This window comes from Colossoma macropomum, unplaced genomic scaffold (genome assembly GCF_904425465.1).
Source record: "Colossoma macropomum unplaced genomic scaffold, Colossoma_macropomum, whole genome shotgun sequence".
NCBI classification, from domain to species: domain Eukaryota; kingdom Metazoa; phylum Chordata; class Actinopteri; order Characiformes; family Serrasalmidae; genus Colossoma; species Colossoma macropomum.
Genome location: NW_023495530.1, coordinates 801774 through 819617, shown reverse-complemented (window position 1 = coordinate 819617; position 17844 = coordinate 801774). Strand labels below are relative to the sequence as shown.

At 41.4% G+C, this 17844-nt stretch overlaps 1 protein-coding gene and 1 non-coding gene across 2 annotated transcripts; both read right to left on the bottom strand.

The window, feature by feature from the left end:
* Positions 1-702: 702 nt before the first annotated feature.
* On the bottom strand, positions 703-785 carry trnal-uaa. Its single transcript has one exon. It is a non-coding gene; the product is annotated as a tRNA-Leu (tRNA).
* Positions 786-1784: 999 nt separating this feature from the next.
* On the bottom strand, positions 1785-15205 carry retreg2 (reticulophagy regulator family member 2). The gene is made up of 9 exons (XM_036562826.1): positions 14831-15205; positions 13023-13126; positions 11060-11090; positions 10508-10637; positions 8406-8490; positions 8137-8274; positions 5921-6009; positions 5579-5714; positions 1785-4817 (listed from the first exon to the last, which is right to left on the bottom strand). The coding sequence occupies exons 1-9, from the start codon at positions 15085-15087 to the stop codon at positions 4063-4065; spliced, it is 1725 nt and encodes a 574-aa protein (XP_036418719.1). The 5' UTR covers positions 15088-15205; the 3' UTR covers positions 1785-4062.
* Positions 15206-17844: the final 2639 nt, after the last annotated feature.

Below are 17844 nucleotides of genomic sequence, written 5' to 3'. Positions count from 1 at the left end.
TCCACACAGAAAAGACCCTGGTCACCCGGTCGGGAATCAAACCCAGGCCATTCTCGCTGTGAGGCAACAGCACTACCCACTGCGCTACCGTGCCACCCCGACAATGAAACTAACATTAATTAAATTTTAACGTATTTTTTATTACCAAAAAAATAAAACTGACATCCATTTTAGCTTTTATTTCCTATTTTACTCGCTGTCAGGAATTCAATTTGCATGTGAAAATGAAAATTCCATCGACTAGTAAAAATTCTGTTTTTTCACTCGTTTTTAAAGAGTATAAAATCTAATCCAGATCTGCTTTTTAACAGGAAAATTACCATCAGAATGATTCAAGCGCTAATTTTTGCTGGATTGTGTCGTGTTATAAATCGATAACAGCATTTGAAAAAGAAGGGAAATTGGGTACAGTAAGTACAGCTCGTAACTAATACACCACAGCAAAACACATGTAACGTGGAAAACTGCAGGAACTGTAACTTCGACTCTTGATCACCCACTTAAAGAAGAGGAGTGGGGTTCAAACCCACAGACATGCACCTATTAGATCTTCAAGCCAACACTTTATCTATTTAGCCATCCTGTGTTAACGTCTTCAGGGCCAAGTGGTCGTCTTACTGGGTGTGGTCAGTACAGGACCACATCAAACACAGCTGTAATGGTCCTCTTAACTTGCTGTGTCATCCACTTAAAGGAACCCACTACCAGGAGTGGGGTTCGAACCCACGAAGGCATGCACCCATTGGATATTAAGTCCAACGCCTTAACCACTCGGCCATCCTGGTCAGACGTCAGTGGCCTGTCGGTTAAACCTCAGGCTTTCATCTTCGAGAGGAGAAAATCAAGCTGCTCCAGATCTGAAAACATCCACAGGTAGAAACACCTCCTTCCATCCACTGTGAGAAGACGACTCAGCGCTATGGGTCTGAAAAGAGGTGCAGCTGTCAAGAAGCCTCACTAGCCACGTTTACATGCAGCCTAATAATCCGTTAATAATCCGACTAATAGCTCAATCGGAATAGAATACGTCCATGTAAACACCTCAACCTGAATAGTCCAATTGATCGAGGTGGGTGATCCTGTAAATAATCTGTTAAACAGAAGAATAATATCTGTGCAAACGCCTGTATCTGATTACATTCCCAATCAGAAAATGTAAGTCCGTTCTGCATGTTCGTCGCGTAGTAAAAGTTTATACCGTTCAACATGGCGGAGCAGAAACGGGTCTGCAGAGGAGACGAAGTTTATGCTCTGATCTTTAAAAGACGGTGGTGGGACGGACGTCCAGCTTATGTGTCTCAGAACACGACGTCTTCCTCTCGGCCTTCTTTAATACGGACATGTGAAGTACGTTTCCCTGAGTCTGACATCATTTTAAAGTAATTAAAAACACAAGCACTGCTCACTGCTGCTCATCTCACTCTGAGTGGACTCACGTGATGCTCGTTGTCATGGCAATGTTTACTCTAAGTGGTACTCCACGCATGCGCGTCATTTTGAATCGGATTACTTGTGGTGAGCATGTAAACGAAGATTTTCCGTCAGGTTGTTCAGTAGAGTGAGGAAGCAAACACCTCAGTCTCTGTCATCAGAATGTATTCAATTGGATTGGCAAAAATCTTTGCATGTAAACACAGACACTGAGCTTCTTTTCATTATGGCAAAAAAAAATGACACCGTCTGCATCAATCAATATCTCCCCCCTTCGTTCAAAATAAAGTACTGCAGGACTGTTTATCACATCACTCAGAGCAAAGGAAAGGAAAAGACCATGTGACGCTACGTTTTTGTTAAATGATGTGCCTTTTATCGATCAAGAAGCAGTGAAAGCATGAGCAAAACACGAGTACTATTACACAAACATTCTCTGTTAATAGTTTCAAAAAACAAACTAGCTGTTTCCATTGCTTTTTACAGGATCGGAGGTTATCTACAGGAGCGGGGATTAAAAAGAAAAGAAAAACAAAGTACTCTAATCTTATTTGATCCCTCTTATTTCAGTCAAATTAGCACTTTTAGCATGGGGTGAAGGAGGTGCTACTCATGCTACAGTCAGCCATTTTTTACAGTGTTGTGATGCACATTTTTCTTTTATTGATTACAAATCAAACTGTAATAAAGGCCAATTATAATAAATAAATGTCCCTAAAGCACGACTACATGAGGAGGCTGCAGACCAAAAATGTGACAGCTGTGTGGAAACTTCAGGAAACAATGGGTGCATATAACCGTAAGCGCTTTGTTCATCACTTCATTTCCAATTTCTGTTTTTTTTTGTTTTTTTTTTTAAATTAACCACTCTCCATTTTCATAGTGGGCGCTTCAAAAAAAGGGGAACAACAACAACAACCCTGCTAGGCAGGAAACATCCTTAAAAATGTATGTATGTAAAAACTAGAGCTGAATTTGCAGAATAAAACTGAGATGGGAAAATTTTTCAGAATTCCCTTCCAGTTGTTCTGCATGTAGAAGCTCAGTAGACGCTTTGCATTTGAAGATAAAGAAGAAGCCCACAAATTAAAATATTACACTGCTTTACAGACGATTACATCCAGGTAGACTTTACCCACCAGAAGGTTTGCTCTGATTCAGTATGTGGGTCTTATGAAATGGCTAATTACCATGCCTACAAATCTATTATTAATTCCAAAGTGCATCCAGTTAAAACTCCTCCATCCACACCAGTCATTAATCTAACTGCATGAAAAATGATTATAAATCAGCAAAGCTGGGGGCATTTTTTAAAAAAAGTAAGATTCTTTTTCTCCCCCACGACTGTATTTTTGTCGTTGTGCAGTATTTCACAAGTGCTTAATGGATTACAGAGAACCGCAAAGGGTAACATTGATGGCGGGACGCTTCAGTCATCTGTAGAAACATTCTTCAGATCCAATGTTTCGATTGTGCAAGACCAGAGATAATAATGCCAAATTACTTGAATGGAACCACATCTTCTGTAACCTGTGCAAGGCATACGTTTTTACTTCATAACTGACCAATGTTCATAAATAAAAAAAAATCCCCAACCCTTAACATATACACAACAGCATATATTAACATGGCTATAAATGATAAAATATCTCTTTACCGCTATAAATATAAACTTTCGCAACTACGAATAAAGTCAGCCTGGCTGGTCAGTTACTTGCTTCTTTTCAGACAGCAGGCTGTAATGTAGACTGGGTTAGTTCCTCTTCTTGAGTCAGTACAGGAATCTGGCTCATATTAGACCTGGGGAGTATTTCACAAAGCAGGATTTCTCAGTAAGCCAGGTAACTGAAGCCTGTAGGCCAGACTGGCCAATAGGAGAGCAGTTACTGAACATTCCTACTGAGCAATCTTCTCTGTGGATTTAAGTTGTCCAGCTGCCGTGAGATTATCCCCAGGTTGCTTGTGAGGTTCTGCAGTTTAGATTTCACCACTGTTAACCGGGAGTGGCAAACAGGACAAAAGCATGGAAGTAAAAAGCAAGACAGAAGGAAATCTAGACTGGCCCATAGGATGGGGGATACCAGACAACGTGCGCAACACAGAAATTTAGACGAGATTATCTGGAACTAATGTTACTAAGTGTGATATCACTTGGAAGAAATAACATGGCCCTGGTGTTTAACCTCGAGAGCTCTAATTAAGCAAGTAACTAAGTGATTTCTTTCTTTGAAAATGTTTGTTACCATTTATTTAAAAAAAAAAAATAATAAAATAAAAAAAAACTGACTGGCCAATCGAGGCCAATATCGTTTAAGGAAGAGCGCTTAATTCGGATCAGCTCCACCGGTCCGTGTAATTGTAGTTACTGGACATGGCAAGCATTGACCCTCGCTCAGCACTCTTTGTCCAAAAAGTATGCACCACTAAATTTCGACTTCATTTTTTCTGTGGTTTGTTTTGGTTCACCTGAAAAAACAAAGCAAAAAAAAGGTCACAGTGATCTCACAAATAGCAGAACTGACAGAAAAATTATTTTCAGACCTTCTCATAAAGCATATATGTCAGTGTATGGTATATATATCTACATGGACTATAAATAAAAGGGACAGTTTAGCAAGGATGATGGGCAAGCTAGGACTCCTGTTGGTCAGCCTGCTGTTGCTGGCCGCTCGGGAGCGTGTCCGTAGATGTCGGGCCACCGCCCGTCCCCTGTCCGTCGAAACCTAGACCCAGCCCCTCATCCATCTGCTCCAGTTCGCTTTGGTCCAGTAGCTCAAAGTCCTCCTCCTCGGCAGGAACAAGTGTTACGTCCGGTTGCTCCTCGGTGCTGGCTTCGGTGGTTACATCCACGTCCTCGTCGCTCGCCTCCTGGGCCGCGGGTGAACCGAGAGGCGACTCCATTGGACAAGGCGGCGTCTCGGTGGGGAGGAACTCCGCCATGGAAGGCCCCTCGCTGGCCTCTGTGGACCGCAGAAGGGCTGAAAGAGTGTTCTGCACCACGGTGGAGATGGCTGTGCTCACAATCTCCTCGCTGAGGGCTTCCAGGGACCGGGTAGGTCCTTGTGCGGCCCGAGCAGCTCCTTCTCCCTCTTGCCCGGCTCCCGCTGAACTCCGGTCAGCTCCAGAGGATCGTCCATGTCCGTTGAAGTGCGTGTTGACAAAGTGGAGTGGGGAAGCCAAGTGCTGAATAAGGAGGCTGGTGGGACTTTGGGAGTCCTCCTGGTGCTCCGTGCTGGAGCCCTCAGGCCGGCCAGACCCAAGCACACCCAGGGGAAAGTGGAACAGACCAGGTTCGATCGACGGGAACTCGTCCACTGAGGGGAACTCCGGAAGGTCCTTGGAGAAGCTCTCCTCAGGTTCACTGTGCACACTCAGCTGGTCCAAGTCTGTGACAGCAGGGAGACAGATGGAGCATTTAAGATTCATCTTTTAAGGCCAAAGCACACCAAAAACCAACAAACATCAAAGACTGTATTATTAGCCATTGACTATGGGAGCTTTAGAAAACCAACTCGTAAATCATTTGAATTAGTGTGGATAGAGCAGAGCATTCTGAAACACTGTGAATGGAAAGAACACTAGAGTTTTCCAACAAAAAAAAATAAAAAAATAAAAATAAAAAGGGCTTTCGTTTGTAGATGTTTCGAACGAGTGACCTGAACCAGTTTAACCAAGTTACCTTCCAAAGAATGTCAGGTCCAATGTAATTTGAGGTCTCTTTACATTCCAACACCCGTTAATCTAGAACTTCTAGATTGCATAGCAGAAACAATACAACAGCTTTCTAGGGAGGTTGCGGTCACTGACCGAGAATATAACAAAAGTGCTTTTAAAAAGGACAAAAAGCAAAGCATTCTTCCCTTTTACAAAAACACATCAGTAGTCACGAGACTCATAACATCTCAGACATCATTCCAAAGAGTAAAGTGACTAAGAAAAACACATGATTACTGACAACATGAGTTTGTAGTGGAATCACTGTATTCACTACAAACAAAAACAATTACAACAACACATTCAAATACGTCAGTTTACCCCCAGCACACTCATCAACTGAGAGGATCAACTAAAATGAAAGGAAACGGTAATAAAGTGAACTACACCAGCAAGTCTTGAGAACATGCTGTTCTAGACTTCTGTACATTACCTTCAGAGACGTCCGTGAGCTGTGGGGTAGTAGCTCTAGACACAGAGAACCCCCCACTCTCCAGTATAGACGCCTCCTCATCAGACAGCTCTGAATCGGTGATGGCCATCGCTAGAGCTGTGGTCTTCACATCCACCTGGCGACAACAGAACAGCTAATCAGCAGCCGGCATCACCATAAACCGGTCAGACCAAAGATGAAACTTAAGAAGTTATACTAGTAGCTTTAAGAGGAAACAGACTGTGTTTATGCATCACATTTCCTCGGTTCTTCGACGGCACACGGGTACGAATACTGGTGCACAATGCTTGTTCAAGAATATCATATGTTTATTAAACTTACAGTGGGAGCAAAGCAGGACAGCTCCTCCTCACTCTCGCTCTCCGTTTCTGCCCTTGGCTCATCTCCCTCTTCCTGCTCTTTCTTCACCTCTGCGTACACAGATACTTCATTAGACAACTTCAGGAAAAAGGACAAACTATCCTGATGGAACAATGAGATGTGTTTTGGCTGGGGCAGGGCGATTAATCAAAAAGTAATCAAAAACGACACTTAGAACTTCTAACCGTCATAATCTTGCCCATGTCGGTTATTACGATTTTTTTTTAAATTCTGTTAATCCTTTCCCCACTCTCTGTGTTCATGTACTGTTCCCTTAAAACTTACTACCGCGCCCGTAGTCACGTGACTCCGCCACGTCCACTCTGCGACAAGGAAGCTAAGGCTAAGTTCACACAGCAGGTAAAAGTGGCCCAAATCTGAATTTTTTGTTTGGCTGTTCACAATATCTTTTAAACGTGATCTGTATGCGACATCAGTCTGAACAGATCAGCTCCTAAACTGACCCGCATGCACAAAAGAACAGAGCTTCACGCGGCTTCACGGCTCATCCAGAGGTAAACAATCACGACTATGAACGAACGCCAGTCGCTCCCGGAGGATCAGCCAGCATCACAGAAGCCATCATGAAGCTTCACTGACTGAGAGCTAGGTTCATCACCCAGAATGTGTTCGAGCCATAAAAAGTCTTTACATTTGTTCTTGATGAAAGTCCTAAAAAAAAAGCTGTAAAACTGTTTGCATCTTTGTGCTCTTGAGTATGTGTGTGGATTCTGTTCTTACCTAAGAACAAATCCTAAATAAGAAAACACTGGCGAATGTCAGAATCTTCATAAAAACTGCATAAGTGGGTTTTAAGAAGAAATTTATTCTTAAGAACGTATGGTAAATGAGGCCCAATGGCAACCGATTTCAACAAGAACAAACTTGGCTTTTTCAAAGCAGTAATAATAGAGCCAAGTTCATGTCCTTCGAAACTCTGAGCTTTCTTGAGTGATTTATACTCGTAACGTTAATTTTTGCTGTACTTTCATTTTATTCAGCTGTAGTTAAAGCCACAAACTGCACGCTGAGCCAAAATGCCTCAGAAGCCTTTACTGTAACATAAAATCATAACTGACTTGGTGAAAACAGTCATGATCTGGAAATACGTTACATGAAAATTAAAGGTGAATACAGAAATATGTCTTTGCGACACGAAAACCGTATGAACTGGGGAGTGACTTCTGCAACAGTCAGTGTGTTTACATGCACTTAATAATACGATCATAATCGGATTTCTGCAGTTATCTGATTATTCAAATGGTCATGTAAACACCATACTCCGATCTAGACTTTCGATTAAGAAATCGAGGCTGGAATTCAGCACAGTAATCAGATTTCTCCATGCATGTTAACTCTTACTCTGATTTCTTTCGGATTTCTCAGTCTGTGCACGTGTGACTGCGCTACCGGAAATAAGCAAGCAGCGTTGTTGCAAGACGTCAGTAAAACACTTTTGGAGCGAAGCTGAAACAGAATGCTTGACAAAATGAAGGATTTAAATACTCTTCATCCTTTAGATGATGGATGTTCATATTTTCAGGTAAAGTGGCACAATGTTTTTTAAAAAAACAGCTGCGGCATAAAGTTTGAGTTTTACATTACATTCACGTCACGTCTTCTTCTGTGATTTTATTGATTGGTTGCAAAGCAGAAATCTGATTACTGTCTGACTCATGTAGACCTGGAGTTTCCCCATTGTCTGATTACTCAAGTGCATGTAAACGTGTTGATCGGATTACTGCCAAAATCTGATTTTCTGCAGTTATTGGATTATTAAGTGCATGTAAACGCACTCAGGGCTTACATCCTACATCAAACTCGTATGAAAACTTTCATATGAATTCAGCTTTCCTTATGGGCTTTTTTAAAAAGTAGAGCATTTATTTGTTCCACCTTTGTTTTTGGATTTCACTCTTGTATTTTAGAAGCCCCAAGCCTCAAAAATACAGGAGCAACACTACCGTAGTTGCTACCATTATGAGCTTATAATTATGGAAGATCCTACTACTGAATAGGGAGACGTTTGTGTAGGTGGACATGTGAAGAGACAGAATAATAGGTTTTACATGCTACAGCAACACAGAAGTGTCTAATACGGGAGCTACAGTCAGGTAGGACCTGGCTACAGTTGACATGAGGAGACAAGTGGGTGGCCAAAAAAAGGAAAGGCTCACTTCTTTTGTCGTGCTTGCGGTGCTGCGTGTCTCCCTTCATGCTGTAGTCCAGCTTCATCAGGATGGGCTCCAACCCCGTGTACATCTTCTGAATCAGCTCATGGTACACAACCAGGGGCCACAGCAAGACACTCAGCACTATACAAAAAAAAACATAGACAGAGACAATTAAACCTAATCACATGCAGCACCTACATATAAAAAAACAAACACGATATACAAAACTCTGAGTGTAAAGAGGGCAAAGCAACCCAAACAGTAAGACTCACATATTATGTAGGAGATCATGATTCCAGGTATGTAGTGACCAACCACAGCTAGCAGGAGGCATCCTGAGCATGTCATTGCACAAAACTGAAAGGAAAAGAAAGAGACACACAGAGAGAGAGAGAGAGAGATAAGACACAAACAAACCCATATCTTATTCAAGAAATCAGCAGAATTATAACATGAACCGCATTACATATAACTGCTATTCAAAGACAGAAGTATAAAGTCTTAAAAAGGAATTTCACTTAATTTCTTTCATTCCGAGTGGTTTGATGTGAATTTTTGTGAAATTTTGAAAACAGTCTAGAGAAAGTTGCTGAGTGCTGAGTTGTTCACAGTGGTGGTAAAAGGAACCAGACGTCTGAAGATTTTAATGCCCCTGAAAGTTATTACATGAAATGTATCCTTTATTAGTCCCACAACGGGGAAATTCACCTCGACATCGAAATTCACCTCGATATCCGTGCAGTGGAACACCCACATACACACTAGTGAACACACACACTAGGGGGCAGTGAGCACACCTGCCCAGAGCGGTGGGCAGCTCTATCCAAAGCGCCCGGGGAGCAGTTAGGGGTTAGGTGCCTTGCTCAAGGGCACTTCAGTCACGTACTGTCGGCGCAGGGGAACGAACCGGCGACTTTCCAGTCACAGAGCTGGTTCCCTAACCTCCAGCCTACGACTGCCCCAAATACGCTGCCTGATGCCTGAATCCTTGTTTTACGATGCAGACATGAAACTCTCTGTTCCTCCACACAACCGGTAGTATCAATCTATTTCCATATTTAAATCTCAAAACCCATCTCTGCTCTCTAGCTTACAACTCACCACCGAGCTATTCTTCTCTGTTGTCTGCTTCTGCTTTCGTTTGTCTTCTAGTGTTCTGCGTTTTATTACCATTGTAAAACTCTTCAACACTACAAAAATACTATACAAGACATATTTTATTATCTTTTGTTATTAACATTATTCTTATTATTAGACATGAAAACTCCTGTGCGGTGAAACAGGTGACAAGTTTAGAAACCAATCCCTTCTATAAATGCCCGTTGCTGTCGTTCCAAGAAGAACATTCCAGTGATTTTAACATGAAATTCTGGTGCACTCAAGACTAAAATACAGGGGTATGTGGAACTATTTAGTTTACTGATTTCAACAACTATACAAACACAAGCCATGTCCAAATATGGGTGTCCCAATTTTTGTTCAGATAGAGGGGTAGGGTGAAGTGTTAGGGCTACATGGCCCTCGAAACGGAGGTTTTTCAGAGACACACGCCAAACAAGAGTGTTATGAGAAAAAAGAAAAACCGGTAACATGGCTGAACAAGAGACCAATGAAACCCACAAATGTGAGAATTTTCTCTGTTAAAAAAAATACAATAACCATCATATTGTCTTAGTTTAATGTCATTTCAGTGTATTATGGTCTTTTTCTACATAACAAGCATAAAAAATTGCTAATAGTACACTTCTGTCTCAGTAGCTAGCTAAATTCCCCGTTCCACCTTAAATGGTTACATTCAGGCACCTCAGGCTGCTCCATTTAAGGTGGAACAGGGAAATTCGAACAAGAGGCTGGTGAACAGCTGACTTCAGCTTCGTATGACTGAAGAATCAGGGTGGGTAATAATAAATAACTGCCCCCTCTCTGAAGGCATACGATGCCCTAAATGTAACTAAAGCCCAGCAGTGAGGTTGCTGAACTTTACCCTCCTCTGCTATCACTGCAGACTCGTAGGGTCGCCTACAGAGCAGCGCTAGAAGCCTGTAGGGGCAAGATTTCAGCCACCACCCCTTATAACTCAGTTCCAAGAGGAAAGGTGACACTCAAAAACCAGAGGCAGGGGTAAAAAAATAAAAAATAAAAAAATGGGATTGGTCCGAACAAAACTGGCTGACATCACAACCCTTGGTTCCTATCAAAAATACTGTAAAGGAGTCCAATACAAAGCACCATTTCAGATCAAACCACTCCAAATGACTAACATTTCAATGATTCAATTATGCAGAAAAAAAAATGTTGGAATTCCTTTTTAAGCCTTTAACTTAAAGCACTAGAGACTTGCTCTCATAGTTGGGGGAACATGTGTCCTCCTCACCTTGCCGTGATTCTGCCGTTTGTACTGGAGCATCTCTTGGATGTAGAGACTACAGGTTAAGTAGCTCTCCGCCAGATGGTGGCTCAGTTCATCCACGCTCAAAAGTCTAGGGTGGACGCTCATGCTTTCTCTGCACCACCAAACAGATCAGATAACAGGAATTAATGTCTTATTATTTGTGATGCACACACTGTAACCACCACCTATCACTAAAACATGTTAAAATCACAACTTATATACTAATTAAGAGTGTAAAATTTTGAGTATGACCTTAAATGATGACTCAAAACATCTGTGCTACAAGTTTTAATGCCATTCTCAGTTAATGGGAAAAACTAAAACAACATATATGCAGATTTTAATACCTTTTCCTCCTTAGCCGTATGAATGCAATATTACTGTTAATATTCGTATTTGATTATTTGTCCCAATTTGGTCCCAAGCATTATATTCAGGGAGAAATGGTCTTTCTATGTTAATAACTGAGGAAGCTTAGAACAAAATATATATAACAAGCACTTTACATGCAACACTGATATATAAAAAGCATACCTTTCTATGACTGGGGCCTCTGGATGCCGCACTGTGTGAACAAAGAAGATGGATGAAACCACATCATTATAATAAAGCACCAATATAATTTTAATTCTTCTCTATGAATATTCTTCTAGATGAAGCAACAGTCTGGAAAAAAAACAATCAGAGTTTTACTTTTGTGAGAATTGCAGTCATAGCACACTTACACTGCTACTCAAGTATGGTTTAACGCCAGGGTGTCCAAACTTTTTTCCAAAGAGGGCCAGACTGTACTGTATTAAAATACATATTGACAAATGATTCAAAATATCAGCGCACAGAATCTGATCTTTCTGTGAGCTGCTGTGTTTCCTATCACTGTATAAAAGATGCATGAGGCTTCTTTTATTGTTGGATCATTCATTCAGAGTAGTTTGGATTAATAAGCGTTTATAATAAACAAATAAATTGTTTAAAAGTAACAATACTACATGTCTAATGTATTATTCATATTCCTATTCAAGTGTTTACTTGTTGAAAAATATAATTTGTGAGACAGACTAAACAAAAATCTATAGATTTTCGGTTTTGTTAGTTAATGTTCTTTACATATCAAATAAATGCAGTGTAGCCACGTTTTTGTTCAACCTTAAAGGGTTAATATTTGCTGAACTACTGAATTTGCTCTGATAAGAAGTTTTCCATCTCACCAAAATCATCAGTTTTCAGTGTTTAGTTTGAGCCTAATGTCTATAGTCTTGACTAAATGTTGTTCACTAAACGAAGCTGCAGGTCTTGTCAGCCGCTACCATCAGGTGAAAGGAAGAATTGCAGCGTACTGGCTGGCGGACCACCTATAATACACTGTAAAACATATGCTCTGTTTGAGTTTGATCTGTTCGAGGGCCGCATTTGGTCCCGGGGCCGGACTTTGGACACCACTGCTTTAACGAAAGCAGTATACTTTTCCCACAGTTTTAAATTCCTTGGGCTGCTTTGCTTTCTCATTTTGAGGCTTTAGTAATTTTTCCAGATCTGGGTGCGAAACTGAGGGCCAGAGTCCAGCACAGTCCGGTGATTTTCCTGCTCTAACACAATTTCTAAACCTGGCAATTACCCGCTGAGTTGAATCATGTGTGTTTGAGCAAGAAAACCACCAAATGGTCCAAGAATCCGGCCCTCCAGGACAGATGTTCCTCAGCCCTGTTTCAGACCAAAAGCCAAAAGAATTCCACCAACTGAACTTAACTGGCAGCATAGTTACATCACTGAGGTGTAAACAAAATCATTCAGAGTGGTTTAGAATGAAACGCTTCGATCTAGACAAACTTACAGTAAGAACTGTTCACAGTGGTGGTGATAGCAACCAGACGTCCGAAGAGTTTAATGCATGTAAAAGCTCCCTCACAGAAAGCGCTTACATGAACGTTGTTACACAATACTGCTTTATAATAGCGCTGAGATGATGTTTTGTCCTAAAACATATTTTTATATATCCATGCAAGGCAGAGAGGTACTCACAGGGCGCTGTAAGGCAACAGGGCCCAAATAAAACTTATTATTGCCCTTGTTTTACCACTCGGAACAAAACCTTATGACTCCATTTTTGACGTTTTTCAGTTTTTGACGTAATTTGAAAATGCCTGTTATCCTTTAAATTGTGTGTAAATTTCATGATGAATGCACCAAAAGAATTGGCCCAAAATGATGTGGAAAAAATTCTGGTTCCATTGACTAAAAAAGTAAAAGTATGTTAAAAGTACAGTATGTTTTTGAATTAGATGGATGGATGGATGGTGGTTTTGGATAGTAAATAAAATGGCTACTTTACACCTGATGGCTACATTTGCACTGTAAACAGCGTGACCCGCCCATTCCTACCACCACCACTTTAAGGACAATCAGGGTCTTTACAATCTACCATTTCACAACAAACCACACTGGATGACCTCTACCTCTGGAAAGCAGTGTTAGGTTAGACAGTGAGAGCTGTTTTTACCGGTTATCTGAGGCAGCTTGTCTTTCCATCTCTCCAGTAACGTGAGGACAAGCAGAGACGCGCTCAGGAGGAACAAGGGCCGTAAGGACGTGGAGGACAGCAGCCTAGAACACAGACAGGACTTTCAGCTTTTAGACACGGGCAACGTTACCGACCACAAAACCACAGACCCCGCTGAGAGCTAAGGAGCTAACGCTACGGCCTTTAAAAAGAAAAGGGTTTTCAGGGGTTCTTTATAGAGTGAATGGTTATGTTTAGAACCATGGGTCCTTTTAGAACCAAGAGTTCTACATAGAACCATTTCATGCTTACATAGTTCTCCACGGCTGGCAAAATAGTTCTTCATATTGATATGGAATGTGCTGTACATTGTTCTATATAGCACCAGAAAGGGTTCTTCTACTGTTACAAACTTGACAACGTAACAGTAGAAGGTCATTTTAGAACCAAGAGTTCTACAAAGAACCATTTCATGCTTACATGGTTTTCCACAGCTGGCAATATGACTCTTCAGATTGATAGAGAATGTGTTGTACAGGGTTCTATATAGCACCAAAAAGGGCTCTTCTATTGTTACAAGCCTGACACCGTAACAACAGAAGAGAGTTCTATATGGGACAATTTATGCTGCAAATCGTTCTGTATAGAACGTCTTGAAAATGGTTCTATGTAGCACCAAAAGGTTTCTGGTATTGTTGCATTGTCAAGCTTGAAACAACACAAGAACCCTTTTTGGTGCTATACAGAGCCATCTCCAACACATTCTCCATCAATCTGAAGAACCATTTAAACATGGGAAGGTCCATGTAAGCATAAAACGGTTCTATATAGAACTGTTGGTTCTTAAACGTTCTCCTTTTGTTACAATGTCAAGGTTGTAACAATAGACGATTCAATAAGAATCGATATGAAGAGCCATTTTACCACGCAAAGAACCATTTAAGCAAAAGAATCAATACAGAACTCATGGTTCTAAATACAACCATTCCCTCGGCTAAAGAACCCCTGAAGAACCACCCTTCTTAAGAGTGTGGCTTTAACTACACCATCAGCTCCATATGGTAAAGTACGTCTCAGGATAAAGGAGCGTGTCTCCTTTCTCTGTGCTAGATATGCGGGTCCCTAAATTCACCAAGTCACAGCTTATCCGAGACCCTCGGGGCGACTGAGAGCTACAGTACGGGTTCGTTTGTATGTGTGGAACTCGTGCTAGGCCTCAGAACAGCACTGAGAGCTGCGGTTCCACCATGTCAACACTGTAAACACGGGGGCTGGAACCGGAACCGGACCGCGGAGCCCGGACTTCTGCGCTAACGTTAGCCTAACTGAACAGGAGGTGCCGGAACAGTCCGTGAAGATGAAGACAGTCAGTTTGTTCTCGCTGTAAACTTCAGTTTTCCGAGCTTCCGAGCTGAGAAACCCAGTTAAACGTTAATAAAACAGCGCTAACGGCTGACTGGCGCTGCCGCGGACAGAGGGCTGGCTCGTTAGCAAGCTAGCTAACTTAGCTAGGTTAGCTGGCTAACTCCCATCACGGAGGATTAACGACGTGTAATTAAAAGTGACCGCCGTAACGGAAAACAACAACGAGACAACAACGAAAACAGCAACGTTTACTAACAGTTTTTACACAGCACACGTTTAAAAAACGAAAGACACGGCGCTCCGTAACGGCCGTTACTCGCACAATTTAAAAACCCGTAACGGTCGTTACTCTGAAAAAAAAACAAAAAACACACCAGCGTTTAAAAGCCGTTAAACGACGTATCCTAGGTAACATACACAGTGAGGGCAGCGCGCGGTCTTACCAGAACGCAGTGTTGAGCGCGAGCGCCACGGCTCCGCTGCGCACGGGCCTCTCCCACACGAGCAGGCGCTGCAGGCCGAGCACGGCGGCCTCGTGCGGACTCAACCAGGCCTGCAGCCGCCGCCGCAGACGCGCCAGCTCCGGGTCTCCCGGCTCCGCTCCGCCTGCGCCAGCCCCGGAGCAGCCCGGGAACAGGGCCTCGAGACCGACCGAAGAGGAGGACAGCGAGGGCCGTCGGGCCTCCTCCCCGCTCGACATGATTCCGCGCTGCCGCGAGACGCTGAGACGGTGACAGTGTGTGTTTGTTTTTCTTTTTTTCCTCCTCGCTACTTTTGTTGTGATGCGCAGCTGACGGGGAGGGGGAGGGCGCGAGCGCGAGCGCCAGCGCCAGCGCCCGTGACGTCACGAGCGGATCAACGAGAGCGAAAACAAGAAAAAAAATTATAATATATATATATATATATATATAGCATAAGAAATAAATAATAATAGAATAAAAAAATGAAAAAGATTACAATTGTTTAACGATAATAAAATAAAAATAACAATAATTTTACCAATAAAAAACAACACAGTACATTCTCCAGCATCTGGAGCCCTGGAGGATGTTTAAAATGCTCCTGTATCTGATTATTCCTGATACTGTACATTATTATTATTATTATTATTATTATTGGAATTGCTATTATAATTTTCGTTCATTGTGTATTTATTTAATTTTAAATTTAGTTTATTTTACTGCTATCTTGCCAAGTGACTGTTTCCCTTTACTCACTGTATTTATGTATCGTGTAACTGTTCAGAATCAATGCAATAATGATATATGATAATAACTTAAAAGGATATGAGCAAAAAAAGCAAGGGACATAAACAGAGTGAGAAAGACAAAAAACAGTGTATATATATATATATATATATATATATACATACATATATATATATATGTATGTGTGTGTGTGTGTGTTTGTGTGTGTGTATATATATACATACATACACTCACACACACAGATGGAACGTTTGGTCAAACTAGTTTTAAAGTACAGCGAATATATGAAGAGTTTAGTTCCAAAATGCTGTAAATCCATATATGACAATGAATATCAGTTGTCATATAATGTATTATATGACATTAATCATAATCTAGCACTGATATTCCTTGCATATTTCATATATATATATATCACTGTTGTTGGAAGAATCAGTATCTCCAAAATGGTAATTTTACAGGAGAAAGAAAAAAACTACTGTACTTAATGTAAGTCAATTGAACCAGAATTTTTTCCTCATTTTGAGTTGTTTCTTTTGGTCCATTCATCATGAAATGTACACACAATTTAAAGGACAATTTTTTTCAAAATATGTCAAAAACTGAAAAATGACAAAAATGGAGATATATCGCTGCTGATCATTTTGCACAAAACATACTTTACCTATAATGTAAGTCAATGGAATCAGACTCCGCCCCATATACACACACACACACACACACACACACACATATATATATATATATATAAACGTGTGTGTACATCAACGTAAGTTTGTGTGTGTATTGGTAGAGAGAGATAGAGAGGGAGAGAGAGAGGGAGAGAGAGAGGGAGAGAGAGAGAGAGAGAGAGAGGCAAAACAGAAACGCCCTTTCATGCGGCCGTATTACAGGCTGTGCTGCGTCACGTGACACTTGTTTACTGCAGCCTTGCTGCTACCTGTCGTCCCCATGGAGACGGTGAGGAAACAGGCTACGTTTAAAAGCACATTTCCACTCTAATGAGGAATAAACGGGGTAATCAGAGCACTGAGAGGCGTTTATTACCATGACTTTTCAAAATGCACCCCAGAGTGGCAAACAAATAAATGAGTAAATAAGCATCTAGCTTGGCAGAGGAGGGAGTGAAGCTGAGCACAACTGAGACTTCCTTCTCTTGTGAAATAGCCACCAGCACATAAACAACACTTGAGCAACCACTTCAACAGCACTTATTATTTTATTCTTTTCAAAACATAACATCCCAGCATGCCAGTGGTGACGCTTCGTAAAAACATACAAAATATTATTTACAGTGATTACAGACATGTAGCATCCATTACAGGGGGAACGAATCAGAATACAGCAAATGTACAAGCCCGAGCTTTATAGGTGCTGTTTGTATACGAGCCTTTACTCAAATATGCTTTACAGGACTAAAAGAGGGTTTTAGACCTACTCTAACCAGTTATGGTGACAATACATAAAACACAGAGGTGAAAGCTACTGCAGCACAGCGGCCTATTGTTTAGCCACATGACACTCCGTTTCATTTCACAGCAGAGCTGAATGGCAGTGACAAAAGGACAAGGACGGTGGTGTTCCAGGCCCTTCAGGGAAGGCCAGCATCCACGAGGACGGAATACAGCGAGGTCTGGATAGCCTGGTGTGGTGCAGACGGGATGTTTCAGATTCACACTGACTGTCTGTTTGAAAAGTTCGATTTCAGGCCTGAAATAAAGCCTCAGGCCACGCGGCATTTACAGCTGTGGAAAACACAAAGTCCGCAGTGGACGCTGGACAATGTCTGTAGCAACCTTTGTTCAATACCAAACACTTAACGAGTGAGTCACTGAGTGCTTGCTGGACAGGTCAAAGATCAAGACATTATCACATGTACACACGTTCTTCAAGGGCTCTTTAATAAAGGCAATGGGAAAGAACCATGAGCTCTACAACCTCGTTTCCAAAAAAGTTGGGACGCTGTGCAAAATGTAAATAAAAACAGAATGCAATGATGAAACCCTTATATTCATTTTAAAATAGTACAAAGACAAATCAAATGTTTGTTAAATTTTATTGTTTTTTGTAGGAAAAATGCTCATTTTGAATTCTTTTCTTTTAACAGCACCCTGTAAGTCGCTGTTGTTGGAAGGAAACCTCGTATCTCCAAAATGGTAACTTTACAGGAGAAGGAAAAAACCTACTTTACTTTTGATGTAAGTCAATGGAACCAGATTTTTTTCCAAGTCATTTTAGGTAATTTATTT